At 44.9% G+C, this 21,304-nt stretch overlaps 1 protein-coding gene and 1 long non-coding RNA gene across 2 annotated transcripts in view; both read left to right on the plus strand.

Annotated features, from left to right (window-relative positions):
• The window catches only part of LOC134969096 (sulfotransferase 1 family member D1-like), a 126,116-nt gene extending 109,767 nt beyond the window's left edge, over positions 1-16,349 (plus strand). The window contains exon 8 of the mRNA XM_063944803.1: positions 14,461-16,349. Within this exon, the coding sequence (XP_063800873.1) occupies positions 14,461-14,573 (113 nt within the window). The 3' untranslated portion in view covers positions 14,574-16,349. The remainder of the gene's footprint in view (positions 1-14,460) is intronic.
• On the plus strand, positions 5,997-6,632 carry LOC134969097 (uncharacterized). Its single transcript, XR_010189406.1, has 4 exons — positions 5,997-6,037; positions 6,237-6,301; positions 6,381-6,468; positions 6,544-6,632. It is a non-coding gene; the product is annotated as an uncharacterized LOC134969097 (long non-coding RNA).
• Positions 16,350-21,304: the final 4,955 nt, after the last annotated feature.

Below are 21,304 nucleotides of genomic sequence, written 5' to 3' on the forward strand. Positions count from 1 at the left end.
ATTGTGGGAGGTGAAGCTGTGCGGGAGGGTGGGAAGATGATCAGCTCACTCTTAGACATGTTGAGTTTAAGAAAGCGCTGGGTCATCCAAGAAGAGATAGCAGAAAGACAGTTTGAGGTACGAGCGAGGAGAGCCATGGAGAGATCAGGGGAGGATAGGTAGATTTGAGTGTCATCAGCATAGAGGTGGTATTAGAAGTTAAAAGAACTAATGAGTTCACCAGAAGAGGACGTATAGAGAGAGAAAAGGAGAGGACCAAGAGTTAGTGGAAGTGGGGGGGGGAGGTAGCATCATGAGAGGAGACAGAGAAGGAACAATCAGAGAGGTAGGAGGACAGCCAGGAGAGGGCAGTATCACGCAGACCAAGAGAGTGAAGGATTTGCAGAAGGAGAGGGTGGTCCACAGTGTCAAAAGCAGCAGAGAGGTCAAGAAGAGAAAGCAGAGAGTAGTGGCCCTTAGATTTAGCTGCATGGAGGTCATTGCAGAATTTTGTGAGGGCAGTTTCTGTGGAGTGGAGAGAACGGAAACCAGACTGGAATGGGTCAAGCAGTGAGTGAGAGGAAATAAAGGCAGTGAGGCGATTATAGACAATATGCTCAAGAAGTTTGGAGGCAAAGGGGAGGAGAGAGATGGGTCGATAGTTGGAGAGAGTGTTAGGATCAAGGGTAGGTTTTTTTAAGAATAGGGGAGAAAAGAGCATGCTTGAAGGCAGTGGGGAAAGTGCTTGATGAGAGGGAGAGATTGAGAAGTTGGGCAAGATGGGAACAGGCAGAAGGAGAGAGGTAGCGGAGGAGGTGGGAGGGGATAGGGTCGAGCGGGGAGGTTGTGGTGGGGGAACGGATGAGGGCCATGACTTCCTCGCCAGATACATGGGAGAAAGATGTCAGAGTTGGTAAGAGGGAAGGGGAGGGGTGGCAAGGCATGGGTGGTGGCTGGTTGCTGGTCTGGTGGGATGTGATATCCTGACGTATGGAGTCAATCTTGGATGTGAAATAAATGGCAAAGTCAAGAGCAGACAATGAGGAAGGGAGAGGAGGTGGTGGTGGGCAGAGGAGGGAGTTGACAGTAGCAAAGAGGCACTGGGGGTTGGAAGACTGGGTAGAGATGAGGATTTTGAAGTATGATTGTTTAGCGAGGGAAAGGGCAGCACTGAAGGATGAGAGCATGAATTTGAAATGGAGGAAGTCTGCTTTAGAGTGTGATTTCCTCCACTGTCGCGTTTGGCAGTACGTGAGCATTTTTGTAGATATCTGGTGCATTTGGTGTGCCAGGGTTGAGGTGTTGATCTGCGAGGGTGAATAGTGGTTTGCGGAGCAACAGAGTCAAGGGCAGAAGTAAGAGATGCATTGTATAGGGATGTTGCTTGTTTAGGGCATGTGAGAGAGAGAAGAGGAGAGAGAAGTGAGTCAAACAGGGAGGATAGGGATGAGGTGTCAATAGCCTCAATGTTACGGTTAGTGATGGTAGTCTTAGTAGGGAGAGATGGGGAAGCAGAGATAGATAAGTTGAAAGAGAGCAAGTGGTGGTCAGTGAGGGGGGAAAGGGGAATTGAAGAAATCAGAAATATCACAGCGGTGAGTGAAAACCAGATCCAGTGAGCTCCCGTTCACATGGGAGGGTGAGGTGGTCCACTAGGAGAGACCTAGTGTAGAGGTGAGGTTAAGCAGTTTAGAGGCAGGTGATTTTGTGGGGTTATCGATAGGGATGTTGAAATCACCTAGAATGATGGAGGGAATGTCAGAAGAGAGGAAGTGAGGTAGCCAGGAAGCAAGGTTGTCGAGGAATTTGGAGGAAATGCCAGGTGGATGGTAAATGACAGCAACTCGAAGATTAGTAGGTTGGTAGAGGCGTATTGCATGGACCCCAAAGGTAGAGAATGTAAGAGATGGTTCTGGAGGTATAAGTTGGTATGTGTAGCTTGAGGGTAAAAGGATCCCAACACCACCCCCATGGCGACCCCCGGGTCGGGGTGTGTGTGAGAATGCGGTTATACACAGTGTCCACTTAACCACGGACATGTGGTCAAGTGAAGCAGGGCAAACTAAGGACTACATGACTGTGACAGCCCACTGGGTAGATGTATTGTCTCCCGCAGCAACAACAGCAGCGGCCCTAGTAGCAGCATCTCACAAATGCCAGCTCGTTCCTAGGAAGGCTACGCTGTGTATCACCGGTTTCTGTAAGAGGCACACCGCTGACAACCTCTTACAGAAACTGAGGGACATCATCGCACAATGGCTTACCCCACTTAGACTCTCCTGGGAATTTGTGATATTGGACAACGCCACCAATATTATGCGTGCATTAATTTGGTGGTGCTGAATTTTTTGAAAAATGACAGGGGCATGCAGGAGATGCTGTCGGTGGCACGAAAAATTGCAGGCCCCTTTCGGCATTCAGCCACAGCGTGCCGAAGACTGGAGCGCCAGCAAACACTCCTGAACCTGCCCTGCCATCACTTGAAGCAAGAGGTGGTAATGAGATGGAATGTAACACTCTATATGCTTCAGAGGATGGAGGAGCAGCAAAAGGCCATTCAAGCCTATACATCCACCTATGATATAGGCAAAGGAGGGGGGAAAGCACCTGACTCAAGTGCAGTGGAGAAAGATTTCCATCTTGTGCAAGGTTCTCCAACCCTTCGAACTTGCCACATGTGAAGTCAGTTTAGACACTGCCAGCTTGAGTCAGGTCATTCAATCATCAGGCTTTTGCAGAAGCAGCTGGAGAAATTGAAGGAGGAGCTAAGAGGGAGCGATTCCGTAAAGTATGTGGGACTTGTGGATGGAGCCCTTCATTCGCTTTGCCAGGATTCAAGGGTGGTCAATCTGTTGAAATCAGAGCACTACATTTTGGCCACCGTGCTCGATCCTAGGTTTAAAGCCTACGTTGTATCTCTTTTTCCGGCAGACACAAGTCTGCAGAGGTTCAGCTCCTCCTTCATTTTTTACCTCCACTGGGGCTGCGAGGAAAAGGATAACATTTCCGAGCCCACCCGCTGGTGGTGATGCAGGGCAGTTAGGAGCAAGTGCTGACATCTGGTCCAGACTGAAGGAGCTGCCAACAATTAGTGAGATGTCTACTGTCACTGCATATGATGCTGTCACCATTGAAAGAATGGTGGAGGATTATGAGTGACAGCATCCAAGCAGGCATGTCAGACAGTCCGTATGTATACTGGCATATAAAAGAGGCAATTTGGAGGCCCTTGCACAAACTGGCTTTATTTTACCTAAGTTGCCCCCCTCCAGTGTGTACTCCGAAAGAGTGTTTAGTGCAGCCGGTACTCTTGTCAGGGATCGGCGTAGGATGTTAGTTCCACAAAATGTGGAGAAGATGATGTTCATCAAAATGAATTATAAATACATCCAGGAAGACCTTTACCAGCAATTGCCTCCAGAATGTACACAGGGAACTGTGATGGTGGATTCCAGTGGGGACGAATTAATACTCTGTGAGGAGGAGGATGTACACGCTAAAATGGGTGAGGAACTGGAGGATGAGAACGACATGTTGCCTCTGTAGAGCCAGTTTGTGCAGGGACAGATGAATTGCTTTTTTTTTTTGGTGGGGGGGATTAATTGCTTCTTTTTTTGTGGGGGCCCAAACAAACCAATCATTTCAGACAGTCGTGTGGCAGACTCTGTCGCTGAAATGATTGGATTGTTAAAGTGTGCATGTCCTGTTTATAATACATAAGGGTGGGTGGGAGGACCCAAGGACAATTCCATCTTGCACCTATTTTTTTTTCTTTGCATTATGTGCTGTTTGGGGCCTAGTTTTTAAAGTGCCATCCTGTCTGCCACTGCAGTGCCACCCCTAGATGGACCAGGTGTTTGTGCCACCCACTTGGATCGCTTAGCAAAGTCAGCCAGCTACCTCATTGCACCTCTTTTTCATCTTTGCATTATGTGCTCTTTGGAGCCTGGTTTTTAAAAGTGCCATCATGTCAGACACTGCAATGCCACTCCTAGATGGGCCAGGTGTTTGTGCCGCCCACTTGGGTCGCTTAGCTTAGTCATCCAGTGACCTCGTTGCACCTCTTTTTCTGCTTTGCATTATGGTGGTCATTCAGAGTTGTTCGCTCGCTAGCAGTTTTTAGCAGCCGTGCAAACACTATGCCACCTCCCACTGGGAGTGTATTTTAGCTTTGCAGAAGTGCGAATGAAAGGATCGCAGAGCGGCTACAAAGTTTTTTTGTGCAGTTTTAGAGTAGCTCAATACCTACTCAGCGCTTGCGAACACTTCAGACTGTTCAGTTCCTGTTTTGACATAACAAACACACCCTGCGTTCGCCCAGCCATGCCTGCATTTTTCCTGGCATGACTGTGTTTTTTCGAACACTCCCTGAAAACGGTCAGTTGACACCCAGAAACGCCCACTTCATGTCAATCACTCTGCGGCCACCAGTGCGACTGAAAAGCTTTGATAGACCCTGTGTGAAACTACATCGTTCGTTGTAATAGTACGTCGCGCATGCGCATTGCGCCGCATACACATGCACAGAAATGCAATTTTTTTGCCTCATCGCTGCAAAACGAACTAATGCAGCTAGCGATCAACTCGGAATGACCACCTATGTGCTCTTTGGGGACTAGTTTTTAAAAGTGCCATCCTGTCTGTCACTGCAGTGCCACCCCTAGATGGGCCAGGTGTTTGTGCCACCCACTTGGGTCGCTTAACAAAGTCATCCAGCTACCTCATTGCACCTCTTTTTCTTCTTTGCATTAGGTGCTCTTTGGGGCCTAGTTTTTAAAAGTGCCATCCTGTCTGACACTGCAGTGCCACTCCTAGATGGGACAGGTGTTTGTGCCACCCACTTGGGTCGCTTAGCAAAGTCATCCAGCTTCCTCATTGCACCTCTTTTACTTCTTTGCATTATGTGCTCTTTGGGGCCTAGTTTTTAAAAGTGCCATCCTGTCTGACACTGCCATGCCACTCCTAGATGGGCCAGGTGTTTGTGCCGCCCAATTGGGTCACTTAGCTTAGTCTTCCAGCGACCTTGGTGCAACCTTTTGGCCTAAAACCAATATTGTGAAGTGTGAGGTGTTCAGAATAAACTAGAAATGAGTGGAAATGAATGTTGAGGTTAATAATACCGTAGGATCGAAATTACCCCCAAATTCTGTGATTTTAGCTGTTTTTATGTTTTTTCAAAAATCAGCCAGATCCAAAACCAAAACCCAAAAGGGTGGCTTTGGCAAAACCAATCCAGATCCAAAACCAAAACACAAAACACGAAAAGTGCCCGCCGCACTTCTCTACACTAAATGAATCCCAGGAAAAAGAATTACAGCCGAGTAAAGTAAAGGTGTCTGATCCGCTTCTGACAGCGGACCAGTACACATGCGTGAACCACCGACCACGGCTTAAATACACAGAGTCATCCTGACAAGGAGGGAAGTGCGCAACCACAACTAGACCACCAGTGTTGTAGTATTCCGAGCTCTTGTCTGACAAAAGACCCGGTATGCAATACCGTACAGGAGGTGTGGAACGCAATGATGAAGCGACGCATAGCCGCCGGTGGAACGCAAACGGGTTTTTAAACCTGTAGTTACTAAATTATCAAATATACACAACACTGAACTGTCAGTGTAAAAGGAGGGAAGTGTGTAAGTGCCACAAGACCCTCACGGTTGTATTACAATGTAGCATCCTGTGCACTTGATTGACAAGAGACCCGGTGTACATTATTGATTAAGAGGCATGGAACGCATAGAGGAAGTGGCGCCCAGCCACAGTTGGAATGCAAACGGGTCTATAAACACGTTCTCACTAAAAATACACCCCACTGAACTACCAATGTAAAACAGCACTAAATAGAGTTGTTTAATTATGCATAATACGAAATGTAAGTTAATTTAATAAAAGGTTTATGTAGTTTAAAGCACAAATTAAAACACTCCCAGTCAAAAGAGGACAGGACGTGACATACTAGTGGAGAGGGTATAAATAGATCAAACAGAGTCCTGGGCTTTCATTGTCATTTAGACTACTGGATTGGAAAGAACAGGATTGAGACCTCCACCCTAAGGTATGCCAGCCTAATATACACTTATTCACTATCATTTTCACTTTAATTCACTTACAAATTGTTTATATACTACATAATGTTAGACATAATTCTTCAAGAATTTTGATATGTAAGATATTTTGGAACATGTATTTCGCAATTAAGAAATAATCACTCAAACAATATTTAAGCACTAAATAAGTTATTAATTGTCCAATAGGTCTTTAAATTGACCGGTTCCTCAAAAGGCCTGGACCTGTTGAAAGGGCAATTTATTCACTAATAGTAAGTCTGCTTCATTTTTGAAATTATTACCAATGTAAGTTAAAGGTCAAAAATAAAAGGATGTCTTATTGTTTATCAGATTTCCAATCCGCATCCCTTTGGAAGGATATATTAAAAGAATCTCCTTCCCCTAAAAGAGCTAATTAGCCCCTCAAGCTGTGATTTAAGTAAGTAGCTAACTGACTAATAAGATTAATTAAACAGTATCTCTGCAACACCCACTAATGATTACCATCTAACAGGTGGGAGCAATTATTTGGGTTCAACTACCCCTACTAGAGGCAATGAACAGGATTCGATTGACCTTAGATTTCAGTAAGTAATGTGTATATGGATTATATGTAAATAATTTTGTACTACTAAAGGAGTTCCGTCATTAGTCACCACATAAAATCTGTGATTGTTTTTCATCAAAAAAATAGCAACTGTTAATATATGATACCAGTACAATGGTTATGTATGATTATCTATAAAGGTTTGCATAAGAATAACTGTAGAACTGCATAATGCCTCATCTACCCCACTGGAGATGTCACTCTGCACATTATCCTAAGAAAAAAGCCAATAAGAATGTATGATCAAGGATTTAATGTTTTATAATGCTACAAATGAAGTACAGTTTGTGCTAAGTCAACTGTTTGTTTGTTTGTTTGTTTGTTTGTTTGTTTGTTTGTTTGTTTGTTTGTTACTTCCTCCTCTGTATATTGTTGAATGTAAATCATCTGCTAGTCTGAGACCTTTCTACAGTCTCCTACAAAATTGTGTAACTTTAAAAGATGTATTTGTTATGTAGAAATAGTGCTATGTACCATTCTTCAACGATGTTAACCAAATAACCTGTGCTAAGGATTGTTTTACAAAACTAACAACACTTATAAGTGAAATGATCTGTTATAAAAGTGAAAAAGAAGTATGTATTGTGACAATTTATGTTTTATTCTTTAAGACACCCCTGATGAAGTCATTTTCGACTAAACGTGTTGATGACACTCATTTTGTTAGCTCTGAAGTCAACAAAGACTTTTTGCCCACTTAGAGGCACACACTGATAACAAAAAAAGCAATTTATTTTTATGTCATGTACGGATAAACTTTTTAAAGTTTTAATGCTTTTAAGAAGTATGTTGAAATAAACTGAATCTATGGTTTTTGGTTGTACTAAAAAATATTGTTTTAGATTAAGAACCATCGGCCACTGTAGATATATCTGTTTTCTCTTTCTCTCTCTCTCACACACTCTCTCTCTCTCTCTCTATATATATATATATATATATATATATATACATACATACATACATACATACATACATACATACATACATACATACACACCAGTGGCGTGCGGTGAGGTCCCTGGCTGGGGAGGCACTGAGATTTTTAAGTGGGGGTATGGAGAAGTGAAGGTTGCAATTATGCGCTCTCCTCCGGAAAAGGGGGGGGGGTCACTCAAACAGGCGTGTGTCCTTCAGTGTAGTAGGACCCCTTATACTATCTAGTACCGGCGCCCCTTTCACCTGATACCACACAGTATGAGCCGAAATTCACATTACAGCATATGGTATGAGCTGAAATTCCCATTACAGCACACGGTATGAGCCAAAATTCACATTACAGCATACCATATGAGCTGAAATTCATATTTTACCACACGGTATGAGCCAAAATTCACATTACAGCACACGGTATGAGCCGAAATTCACATTACAGCACACTGTATGAGCCAAAATTCAGATTATAGCACACTGTATGAGCTGAAATTCACATTACAGCACACTGTATGAGCCGAAATTCACATAACAACACACCATATGACCCTAAATTTACATTTTACCACACAGAATGAGCCGATATTCACATTATAGCACACGGTATTAGCCGAAATTCACATTACAGCACACGGTATGAGCTGAAATTCACATTACAGAACACGGTATGAGCCGAAATTCATATTACAGCACACTGTATGAGCCGAAATTCAGATTATAGCAAACTGTATGAGCCGAAATTCACATTACAGTACACCGTATGACCCGAAATTCATATTTTACCACACGGGATGAGCCGATATTCACATTGTAGCACACTGAATGAGCCGAAATTCACATTACAGCATACCATATGAGCTGAAATTCATATTTTACCACATGGTATGAGCCGAAATTCACATTACAGCACGCGGTATGAGACGAAATTCACATTACAGCACACTGTATGAGCCAAAATTCAGATTATAGCACACTGTATGAGCTGAAATTCACATTACAGCACACTGTATGAGCCGAAATTCACATTACAGCACACCGTATGACCCTAAATTCACATTTTACCACACGGAATGAGCCGATATTCACATGATAGCACACGGTATGAGCCGAAATTCACATTACAGCACACGGTATGAGCTGAAATTCACATTACAGAACACGGTATGAGCCAAAATTCATATTACAGCACACTGTATGAGCCAAAATTCAGATTATAGCAAACTTTATGAGCCGAAATTCACATTACAGTACACTGTATGACCCGAAATTCATATTTTACCACATGGGATGCAGGGCCGTCTTTACGTATGGGCTCAATGGGCTCTTGCCCAATGGCCCCAGGGGTAAAAGGGCCCTAGGCTGGTAGCTGAGGGTCCCCTCTTTCCAGGGGTACCAGATTTTTGAAAATCGGCCCTTGGAAACCAAAGATATCCGACTTCAAAGTAGTGGTCCCCATCCAAGCCTGTTAATTTTCCATCCCAGACAGATATCTCGGGTTCTGTCTGACGTAGAGTTTTTCTGAGGACATATTTCAAAAGCTGGGACTCTCCCCTTTTGGTGGACATTGGCAGCTTGTCTCTACTATGCCCAGAACCAGAGATATCAGCCTTCCAGCAGCTGGTCCCTGCTCCAGCTCCACACGCCTAATATGCAGTTTTATATATTCGTTGGTGGATTGCTCTGGCTCCTGAAGTGTGATCCCCAAGTTCCCAGTATCTCCTGAAAGGTGGGACTCTCTAGTTTTTTTTATCCCATTAAAACTAGGAAATCTGTTCCAGGAACTGGAGATATCTGCAGTCAAGCAAGCTGCCCTCCCACCAGAAAATGATGATTATTAAGCCCACTCCACTATCGACCCCTTCCTTGCGTATTAGACACCCCCTACCACCCTGGAAGTCATGTACCAGGGCCCCTTCATTCAGCACAATGTCCCCTTCTACAGTTTAGTGTTCTCGCTAACGCTCTGTCTGTGCAGTAAAGGAATAATTAGCAGAAATTATTGCTCCAGGTCCTACATGTTGAGCAGAAGACAGAACACCCCTTCCACCCGCGGGACATCAAAGCTACCACTGATACCACACCCGATCCCTGCTGCTGATGGGTGGTTAGGGGCCCCAGTGCATTGCTGTGCCCAGGGGCCTACACTGCTGTTAAGACGGCTCTGATGGGATGAGCCGATATTCACATTGTAGCACACTGAATGAGCCGAAATTCACATTACAGCACACGGTATGAGCCGAAATTCACATTATAGCACACGGTATGACCCATACCCATACAGGGAGAGAGTGACAGCAGGGACATACGGAAGCAGGGGAACATTACCTGATATGTGCAGCGGAGGTGCGGAAGGGACTGTGGTTGTCGGTGGCAGATGAGCCCATGGGCTGCAGGGGATGCGGCGGTACTAAGCTGTCCTTCGTTGCTGCGGCGTTGATGTCCCTCTGACCGCCGCCAGTTGTCTGCGGTGGTCAGCTTTCAGTGGCGGTGCAGCGTGCGGCAGTGAGTGCTGGTCAGCGGTGGGCGGCGGGCAGCTGTGATACAGATAAATAATTTTTTTACATTTATTTTATTTATTTTTCCTTGACCCTGCAGTACAAGTGATCTGGGGGTGAGCTGCAGTCTAAGTGATCTTGCCCAGATCACTTGGACTGCAGCTCACCCCCAGAGCACTTGGACTGCAGCTCACCCCCAGATCACTTGGACTGCAGCTCACCCCCAGATGATCTGGGGGTGAGCTGCAGTCCAAGTGATCTGGGGGTGAGCTGGCCAGACACTTCCCACCCCACCGCACAACTGCCCCCCCCCCCCCCTCGCCTGGGTAGTCAGGTATCAGCGCTGTCCGGAGCCTCCGCGCTGTCCCCAGCTGTGGTGCTCCCGTTATCTCTGGAGCTGGAGCTGCCGCTGCTGTAGGCAGCTCCAACAACGGGTCCCGCCACCGCCGCTGGCCACACGCCGCGCTCCTGTGCATGCGGCTCTACTGTAGCGCCGGGTCCCGACGCTGCCGCTGCCCCCTGCTCCCGCCGCGGTCCTGTAGTGGTGGCTCCAGAAGGTCCTCTCCTGTAGACGCTACCGGCGGCTCCACTGTAGCGCCGCGTCCCGCTGCAGCTCAATGCCTATCGGTGATTGGACCAGCGGATCCAGTACTGGATCCGCTGTCCAATCACATCTGCCTCGCTGACAGGGGCGGGTTTCCCCTGTCAACGAGGCACTGGCATAAGTGCCGCTTCCCCCGTCGTTTTTTAATGGGCTTTCACAGCCCAGTGCGTGGCCCCGCCCCCATTTCTCTCAACCTTTCTAGTTGTTAACGGGAGGCACTGCTAATAGTGCCTCCCGAGGTGATTAAAAATATTAAAATGCATAGTATAATATAAAGAGATTACTTATGACACAGAATATGTGTCATAAGTATCTACTTTATATTATTTTAATCATAAATGGCTCATTAATGGCAGGGGAGGCACTGCCTCCCCTGACTGCACGTCCCTGATACACACACGACTTCTAGAATAATGAGGCACCTCAACAGTTGGAATTTAAAGAAGAGAGTATGATTATGTGACTTTGGAAATAAACAAATAAATATATATATATATATATATATATATATATATATATATATACACACACACACACACATATATATATGGTTGGAGATACATCCATTTCGAGTTCTGACTGATCACCTGGCTGTAAAATCCTCACATCCAACTGTAATTTATGTATAAGATTGTAATATTGTTTTATATGAATTTTTAGAAGGTTGTGTCAATAACGAACGCTTAGGATAAATATCGTTTGTTTCTGTACAATAAAAACTTTTAATTATTGTCATACAAAAGGCACATTGGCTCCCACGAGAATCCATTTCTATTTGTAATATATATATATATATATATATATATATATATATATAAACTGAGGGCACTCCCGGGTCTTGCAGAGAAAACTGTGTTTTTAAAATTACATCAAAATTGCAACATTTCAGGGCATTGTGACCCTTTTTCAAGGTATCATGTCTTGACCAAGGGGCACCAGGCCCCGAAATTTTGGCATTTCGGATGTGATTTGAAATACACATTTTTCTTTGCAAGACCCGGGAGTGCCGTCAGTTTATTTGGTTATGTAGGTGCTGTTTCTTATGGAGGGCACCAGGGCAGATCAATAAGTACACTAATTTATATATTCCCAAAGTCAACAAAAACAGAAGTAGGAAATTCAAACCGATGTGGTCAAGGAACAAATGGATAAAAAGAGGCGTGCTTTCAAAGCATTTAAGTCTGACGAAATGGTGGAAATATTCCAATTCTGCAAGGAATGTAACAAAAAATGCAAAATTAGCAATCAGAGCAGCTAAAATAGAAATACGAAAAACAAATCGCAAAGGAGAGTAAAACAAACCCCAAAAAGTTATTTTAGTATATAAACGGTAAAAGCTTAAAAAGGGAGAATATCGGGCCTTTAAAGGGCAAGTTGGATGTCTTGATTAATAATGATAGGGGAAAAGCGTGATTTATTTAATAAATTATTTTCATCAGTATTCACGAATGAGGACAGGTTGACGAGAGTAGAGCATAACATAAACTATAATAATGTTCGTTGCTTGGTACTTGGTTAAACGAGGGAGTAGTCCGGGAGAGACTAAGTGAAATTAAGATAAATAAATCTCCTGGGCCGGATGGACTCCACCCCAGGGTTCTTATGGAACTCAATGTAGAGATATCGAAACCTCTATATTTGATCTTCAGCAGGTCAATTAGATCAGGAATGATACCAAAGGACTGGCGTATAGCAGAGGTAGTCCCAATATTTATAAAGGTTATTAAAACACTCCCCAGGAACTATAGACCGTTAAGCTTGACATCTATAGTGGGGAAAATACTAGAATGTATATTAAGGGATAGCATACTAAAGTACTTGGATACCTCAAAGGTTATTATTAGGAATCAGCATGGATTTGTGAAGGACAGGTCATGTCAAACTAACTTAATAAGCTTCTGCGAGAAAGTGAGCGATAATATTGATCAGGGTCAAGCAGTGGATGTGATCTTTTTGGACTTCGCTAAGGCCTTTGACAAAGTTCCACACAGGAGACTAATTCTCAAACAGTAGAGCAGAGTCCCTTATGCACATTACGCCAGGTAGAGCCCCTTATACACATTGCACCAGATAGAGCCCTTTATACACATTGTGCCAGGTAGAGCCCCTTATACATTTCATCAGGAAGAACCCCTTATACACACTGTGGCAGATAGAGCCTCTTAGGAGAGAGTGAGAGTGTGTAAGTGTGTGTGTTACTCATCAGCTCTTCAGACACATCAGGTCCCCCTGCTCCTGACGAAGCAAGTCACCTCCTCTCCTTTACTGTCACTGTCTCACCACTAGTGGGAAGCAGGGGCTGGGACAGTGCTGTGCAGGGACTAGGAGGCGAGAGGCGGACAACACGGTGCGGGGGCCAGGAGGCAGACAGAGCAAGTGCGGCCAGTGAGGCTGTTGTTGGCTACTACATCACAATGAGGAGTAACTGGTCTTTTTACTGCAGTTGTCATACCTCCTGGTGCTAAGATGCCGCCGCCACTCACAACCCCTCTACCGCCAGCCCAGTGCTGCCTTCTGAGTGGGAAGGATGGGCTAATGCTGCTGCTGTCACCCAAATCTCTCACCACCCGATCTCTGCTCTGCAGTTGTAAATGGCGGTGAGCCAGGCAGGTGCAGGCACCACAGGATGACTGTGGCTGCCTCCTGTGGTCGCAGCACCCCAGCCGGTAGCCCTACTTGCCTGCATGTAGACCATCCACTGCAAATGATCCATGGTAAAGCAGGGATGGAACATTTCAGTTGTGCCACTCTTCCCTTAGATGCCCTAAGCATGTGGTTATTTTGCTTAATGGTTAATCCAGCCCTGATTTTATGGGAAATTTATGGAACTGAAAGCCAAGATAGAATGCAAAAGATTGAAGTTAGATGGAAGGTGCTGTACAGAGTGGTGTGTGCGAGTTTGTCTAATTTTGTACCCACATGCAAAAACAAGATTTCTTTCAGTGGACAAGAATGCTTAAATGTGATCAAGGTAAAAGGCACTGCACTGTACTATATTATGGTATGGGAGGCATTCGATATGCCAGCTATCGGGATCCCGGCACTCAGCATACCGACGCCGGGATCCCGACAGCTGGCATACCGACAACTATTCTCCCTCTTGGGGTGTCCACGACACCCCTGGAGGGAGAATAAATAGCGTGGCACGTGTAAGGGTCTCTTTTGCTCTCGCCCCGCTACCGGCATGCTGGCGCTCAGGATCCCGGCACCGGAATGCTGGGCACCGGGATCCCATGCTTCGGTATAACATAGTACACCCTTATGGTACATATATTAGGTTTCTGAGAGCTTATTTGGAAATCCGCTATTCATAAGAAAAGAAAAAGGGAAGTACATAACTGCAACAGCTCACAGAAAATGGCCTATGCCAGTGATGTAAAACCTTTGGCACTCCAGCTGTTGTTGAACTACACATCCCAGCATTCCCTGCTACAGTTTTGCTATTTGGCCATGCTAAAACTGTAACAGGACATGCTGGGTTGTGTAGTTCAATAACAGCTGGAATGCCAAAGGTTCCCCATCACTGGCCTATGCTGAGCATCTTCTTCTACTGGGGTGCCAGTGCAGAGAAAGATGGGGTTCAGTTATAAATATGTTTTAGGCAGCATATACTGGTCATAATACACCAATTACACAAAACATCAAAATAGTGTAGATAATAGATCCCATACATATACTACTTAAATTGACAGTGTATTTTAATTAATATGAGCCATGTTAGAAAGGCAAATAATAATAATAATAATAATAATAATACTGTAATATAATGGAAATAAACTTGTTTTCTTTACTAAGGTGTGGTTGGTGACTGGAAAAACCATTTCACTGTTACTCAGAATGAGAAGTTTGATGAAGACTATAAGAGACAGATGTCGGGCACAGACCTTCACTTCAAGACTGAGACTTAATACCATGGGATATATTTACTAAAGGTCGAATTTGTTAAATTTTGTTCGATTTCAGATCAATCTTAATCGATGTTGGTCTTCCAGGGTTAAAACACACATTTACTAGCAGATGATTTTTTAATATGAATTTTAAATGTTAGTAAATGTGAGTTTTAACCCTGGATGCCCAACATTGGTTAAGATCGATTTAAATCGATCCAAAATTGAACAAAATTGACCTTTAGTAAATATATCACCTAAAATGCAAGATTCTAGTCTCCCTAAATATAACAATGGTGATTCAATATTGCAGGGGTTCCGTAAGGGTGTGTCTTGAGCCCGTTATTATATTCATTATTTACGTATGATTGTTTTTCAGTTTCTGATTCTGTTAAAGTGGTGAAATTTGCAGAAGACACAGCGGTTGTTGGTCTGATAAGTGGAAATTATGAGATATCCTATTCCTATAGATATGAAATTTTACGTTTACAGGAATGGAGTAGAGAAAATTTTTGATTTTAAATACATCCAAAACAAAGGAAATGGTTGTTGATTTTAGACATGGTAGCAATAGACCGTTACTTCCTGTATTTTTGGATGGAAAGCCAATTGAAGAGGTGGCTTCATTTAAATTCTTGGCCATGCACATTGCAAATGATCTAACTTGGTCCTTGAATTGTTTTTTTTTTTTTATTAAGAAGGCGCAGCAGCACCTTTTCTTTTTAAGGAGACTTAGGGCTGTCTGTTTGAGTACGAGTACCTTAGGTTTAATCAAAGTATTATAGAGAGTGTTTTGATGTATGGGATTATGGGCCCTCATTCCGAGTTGTTCGCGCGCTAGCTGCTTTTAGCAGCCATGCAAACGCTAAGCCGCCGCCCTCTGGGAGTGTATCTTAGCTTAGTAGAAGTGCGAACGAAAGGATTGCACAGCGGCTACAAAATATTTTTGTGCAGGTTCTGAGTAGCTCCAGAGCTACTCCTAGCTTGCGATCACTGCAGACTATTTAATTCCTGTTTTGATGTCACGAACACGCCCTGCGTTCGGCCAGCCACGCCTACGTTTCCCCAGACACTCCTGCGTTTTTAACTGACACGCCTGCGTTTTTACACACACTCCCCGAAAACGGGCAGTTGCCACCCAGAAACACCCACTTCCTGTCAATCACTCTGCGGTCAGCAGTGCGACTGAAAAGCTTTGCAAGACCTTGTGTGAAACTGCTACGGCCGTTTTGAAAGTACGACGCGTATGCTGCAATTTTGCGCCGCATACGCAGAATTGCCAATTTTGCGCTGCATACGCATGCACAGAATTGCCATTTTTTGTGCCTGATCGCTGTGCTGCGAACGAAAGCAGCTAGCGATCAACTCGGAATGACCACCATAGTGTGGTTTGGGAACAGCACTGTAGCGGAATGTATTGCCCTTGAACATGTGGTCAAAACTGCTAGTAAGATTATTGGGGTGTCTCTGCCCTGTATGAAGGATTTTTATGAAAAAAGAGTGTTAAGGAAAGCTAGGTGTATACTAGCTGATGTAAGTCATCCAAATAGTTTGGTCTTTGAAAGATTGCCATCCCTAAAATGTTTTAGGAGTGTTCGTGTTCACACTAATCGCATGTCGAACTGTTTTTTTCCAATAGCTGTCCGGATGTTAAACGACCATCAGGCTTCGTGCTAATCTTTTATAAATGAAGTATGTTTCTACTGTTTATTCTATTGCGCAGAATGTTCATATTGACTTTCATTGACATCTCGTTGCTGTTTTGTTAATGACAAATAAAGTATATTATTATTATTATATGCTGAATATCCACATTATTGTTTCATTTAATCACACAGATAGGCGCACGCAGGGGGGGTTCCGAGTACCTCCCTCCGGTCCCCTGCCTTTCGATCCATCTGCGCAGTTGACCGATGTTTTTTCTTTATGACGGAGTTAGGGGTGCATGAATGATGAGGCAGAGCTGCCTTCTTATACTGACACGCTGCTGGGCTGGCTGGCTGCATGTAGGGGGAGCTGCAGCGCGCAGCTCCTCTCAGGCATTCCCGGGCTGCCTGGGTGAAGCAGCGATCATCTGGTGAATGACTGATCTGCAGGTGTGTGAAGGGGGGGGGGGGTGCGGTGTGCTGCAGAGAGGGGGAAGAGGGGACTTTGATTAATTGTGCTGACCAGCGACCCGAGGGGGGTTCAGTATTTATAATAACTTATGGTGGCTGATGTATAATGGCTGTTTTTATGTTTATGTGAAGAGGTGTGTGTATACTATGTGTGTGTGTCGTCTTTGTGCGTGGCCTATCTGAAAGGGACATGGCATCATGAGCAACACCTCCGTTTACAGTCACTGAGGGGACATGGCTAGTGCTCTGTGAGCTGCTGGCATGTCCCCTCTCCCGCTGTCACCTGTGAATAGATGCTAAGCAGGGCAGCGATGACAGGAGCCTCCCAACTGCCCTCCCCCCACTGCGGGACACTGCGGCCAGTGGGTGGTACAGCGGGACAGCCCCCCAAAAAACGTGACTGTCCGGCAAAAATCGGGACAGTTGGGAGGTATGTGTAAGCTGCATGTGTGTGTATGTTATGTGTCTGGGTTTGTATACTACTGTATGTTTGTTTGTTTGTTTGTTTGTTTGTGTGTCTGCTGTATGTGTGTATACATTATGTATGCTACATGTGTTTTTGTAAGTATGCTGTGTGTATATGCAACTGTATGTATGTGTGCATGTATGTTTGTCAATGTGTATGTATAGGTCATGTATGCATGTAGATATACCAACTAGGCAACATTCGATGATGGTTTCTTTCAATATTAAAAGTTCCTAGAAGTGTCAACCACTGTTTTTGCTGAATATATATACATAAATATTTATACACACACACACACACACACACACATATATATATAGAGAGAGAGAGAGAGAGAGACTTGATATGATTTACTGACGGTCAGGATCCTGGCAGTTTGGAGACTGACGCTGGAGTCCCAACAGTTGAAATCCCGACACCGGCACATAAAGTCCTCTTTTCTGGCCTGAGGCTCGCTTAGCTCGCCATACTATTACATTCCCCCAACCAAGTGGGAATAGTGAGCGTTTGTCGAGAGTCTGACAGTCGGAATTTCATCGGCTGTCGGGATTCCGGCATCGGTCTCCTTACTACCGGGATCCAGACCGCCGGTAAATTAACTGCAACCCATATATGTACACACATACATTCATATATGTGTGGGTACGGAAACCCCCCTATGAAAATCCTGCGTTTGCCCCTGACACACATGGATGTTGTTGTAAATGAATACATTTACAAAATATAAAGAAACCCAATCACAGGAGAATAAAAAAGCATAGAAAGCTAAAATAAGACTACACGCAGTAAAATGTGCAAAAGCGCAAAGAAAAGATAAAACATACAAAGGGGTTGAAGCTGTGTTGGATATATTTGCATCAAAATCGCTGGTGCAAAATGCATTCATACAAACACATGGTACCGGTGGCCATTTTCCTGATTTTCCTATTGCACATGCCCTGTGGATGTGGGACTCCGGAAAGGTGAGTATTGACGAAATGGATGCAGGGTGTACAGTGTGGGCCCCCCTGCAAGCAAGAGCCCATGTGCAAGCTGCACCCATTATAGATTCGTCACTGATCCCAGCATATCATACTGACAATTTTATTGGGAATACATACTATTTCCTTTCAGGTGGGATGCCGAATGTCAACATCGCAACAGCGGCATCCCGCCCCGTCAGAATGCCGGCAGTGCTTGCCACTCTGCAAGCTCGGTGGCTCGCTACGCTCGCCACATGTTCTATTCTCACAGTGTCGGAAACACCAATGAGTGAGAATAGACACTGCATGCCAGGATTTCGGCTGTCGATATTGTCGGCTGTCGGGATTCTGTGGTCGGTATCCTGGCTGCCGGAATTCCGACAGTCGGCAAATTGATTGCATCCCTTTTATTGGTAAGGGCACCCACAACTTAGTTGCCCTGGGGCCACCACAAACCTTAATCTGGCCCTGCAAATACATATAATTAAGCATACATGCATTGCTGACAAAGCAGATATATAGAAATGCAGGAGACTGCATTTCTATTAAGCTTGATGATGATGATGATGACTGGTGTTTTTCTGTAATAAAACTCACCTATAACTGCCCCAATACCATATAATGGCCCCTCCTCTGTGTGTACCATGCTGCTCTGTGTGGGAGGAACCATTGCTTCCCTGCAGCCGCTCACACCTTGGATGCCCTTACCCAACCCCTGGTATATACAGGATGGGAGCTACAGATAGCTCCCAGTACCTCCAGCCCACACCATGCTCATCCACGGTCCAGTACTGTCTCCTCTGTATGGTCTGTTCCCTGCTCCAGGGCTGTCTGTCCTACAAGAACAAAGCCACCAAGATTCACAGCTGTGCAGTAGCAGCAATCTGGCCAGGAACGGTGGCAGGCAACTGGGCCTCTCTGCCATGGACGGAGCTGTAAGTCACCGGGCATTCACTTTGGTATGCATGTGCATACCTCCCATCAGTCCAGATTCCAGCAAGACAGTCTCACTTTTTGGACACTGTCCTGCTGTCCCACCTGTGGGTCGCAGTGTCCAGTAGGTGGGGGGAAGGTTGGGTGAGCCTTAGATCACCTGCTGCTCTGCCCTGCAAAGCAGCGGGTGATCCCTGAATAGCTGCAGTTTACACATGCAGAGAATCTATACAGTACAGGGAGGTGAGCCGGGGGCTGCCCAGCTGCTCAGGGAGCGCTGAGTATGTCCCCAAAATGCCAAACACCAGTCCATGCCCCATCCCACCAAAACCACATCCCTCCAATCCAAGGCCATACCCTCTTTCTGGGACTCAATCTCGGTGAAATAAAAGTTGGGAGGTATGCATGCAGGAGAAGGAGTAATATATTTTATATATATATATATATATATATATATATATATATACATACACTACCTGAATACCCGTGTTTCGCTACGGGATGAGGATGGTAAATTAGAATAATTGTTTGTTAATTGACGTTGGTTGGAGATCTAGTATATAGGCATATCTTGCTTCCATGACCCACTTTGTGTAGTGGCCGGACCCATTTTTAGTCCCCAAAGGGACCCTGCTCTTCCGACTATACAACTCTCAGTCTGTGGTTTCTTGCTGCCTCCATTCCCTTTCTTTTATAGCGCAGCACATTATGCATCTCCTGATATACTCTGTGCTGCTGGGGGACCCTGCTACATTCACTATATAACTCTCAGTGTGTGTGTTCGTGCTACCTCCATTCTCTTCCTGACATCATGTCACTGCCCCTGTCACATGCATCCCTGTCCTGCCTGACAAGTCATGCATCTCCTAATATACTCTGTGCTGCTGGGGACCCTGCTCCTCCCACTATATAACTCTTAGCATATGTCTTCCTGCTACCTCCGCTCCCCTCCTCACATCATGTCACTGCCACTGTCACATGAAGCCCTGTCATCACTGGCATATCATGCATGTCCTGATATAGTCTGTGCTGCTAGCCCACCCCTAGGGGTGCTAGAAGTGTGTTACCCCCACAGTGTTTGTTCCCAGATTGTAAGTCATATGTGTACCAAGTTTGGTGTAAATTGCACCAGCCATTCCAGAGTTTTGCTGTCTGCTGAAATACTCTGTGCTGCTGCCTCACCCCTAGGGATGCTAGGGGTGTCTTACCTGCACAGTGTTTGTTCCCTGATTGCAAGTCATATGTGAAGCAAGTTTGGGGTAAATTGGTCCAGGTATTCTGAAGTTATGCTGTCTCCTGAAATACTCTGTGCTGCTGTCCAACCCCTAGGGGTGTCTTACCCCGACAGTGTTTGTTCCCAAATTGTAAGTCATATGTGTACGAAGTTTGGGCTAAATTGCTCCAGCCATTCAAGAGTTATGCTGTCTACTGAAATAGTGTGTGCTGATGCCACACCCCTAGGGGTGCTAGGGGTGTTTTACCCTCACAGTGTTTGATCCCAGATTGCAAGTCATATGTGTACCAAGTGTGGTGTAAATTGGGCCAGGCATTCCAGAGTTATGCTGTCTCCTGAAATACTCTGTGCTGCTGCCTCACCCCTAGGAATGCTAGGGGTGTATTACCCCCACAGTGTTTGTTCTCAGATTGTAAGTCATATGTGTACCAAGTTTGGTGTAAATTGCTGCAGGCATTCCGGAGTTATTCTGGAACATACATATACACATACATACATACATACATACATACATACATACATACATACATACATTTTTGGCGATTTCCGTGGATGAGCAGTGACATTTGTAAAATAGGTTCTTAGCAAGTACCTTGGACCTAAGGAGAAGCTACCTGCCAAGTTTCAAGACTGTAGGTCTCGTGGTTTAAGAGATTTCGTGATGAGTCAATCTTCGTTCCAGACCCGGCACTCCTAAGCATAAATTGATTCAGACGCCCGGTGCCCTTTCCTGCAAAAGCAATTGCATGAATAGTTACATATCAGAACGGCACTCGTAGGACTTCATTCGAATGAACAGGACATCACCCCGTTAAAGCAACGTTTCGGTTTCATTCAGAAAACCGTCATCAGGCTTAAATAACAAACAATAAAACTTTTCTTCCCTATATACCATCATGACACCATGTGCATGTCTATCCCGGTTGTAAGCCGCGTTCATTTCCGCTGACGTCACCCGGAACGGAACCTAAAGTGTGAAACACAAAACATGAAGGCCAAGACTACAATTTCTTTGTTAAGGTGGAATTTAGACACCCCCT

The sequence above is a fragment of the Pseudophryne corroboree genome, chromosome 11 (genome assembly GCF_028390025.1).
Source record: "Pseudophryne corroboree isolate aPseCor3 chromosome 11, aPseCor3.hap2, whole genome shotgun sequence".
Taxonomy (NCBI): domain Eukaryota; kingdom Metazoa; phylum Chordata; class Amphibia; order Anura; family Myobatrachidae; genus Pseudophryne; species Pseudophryne corroboree.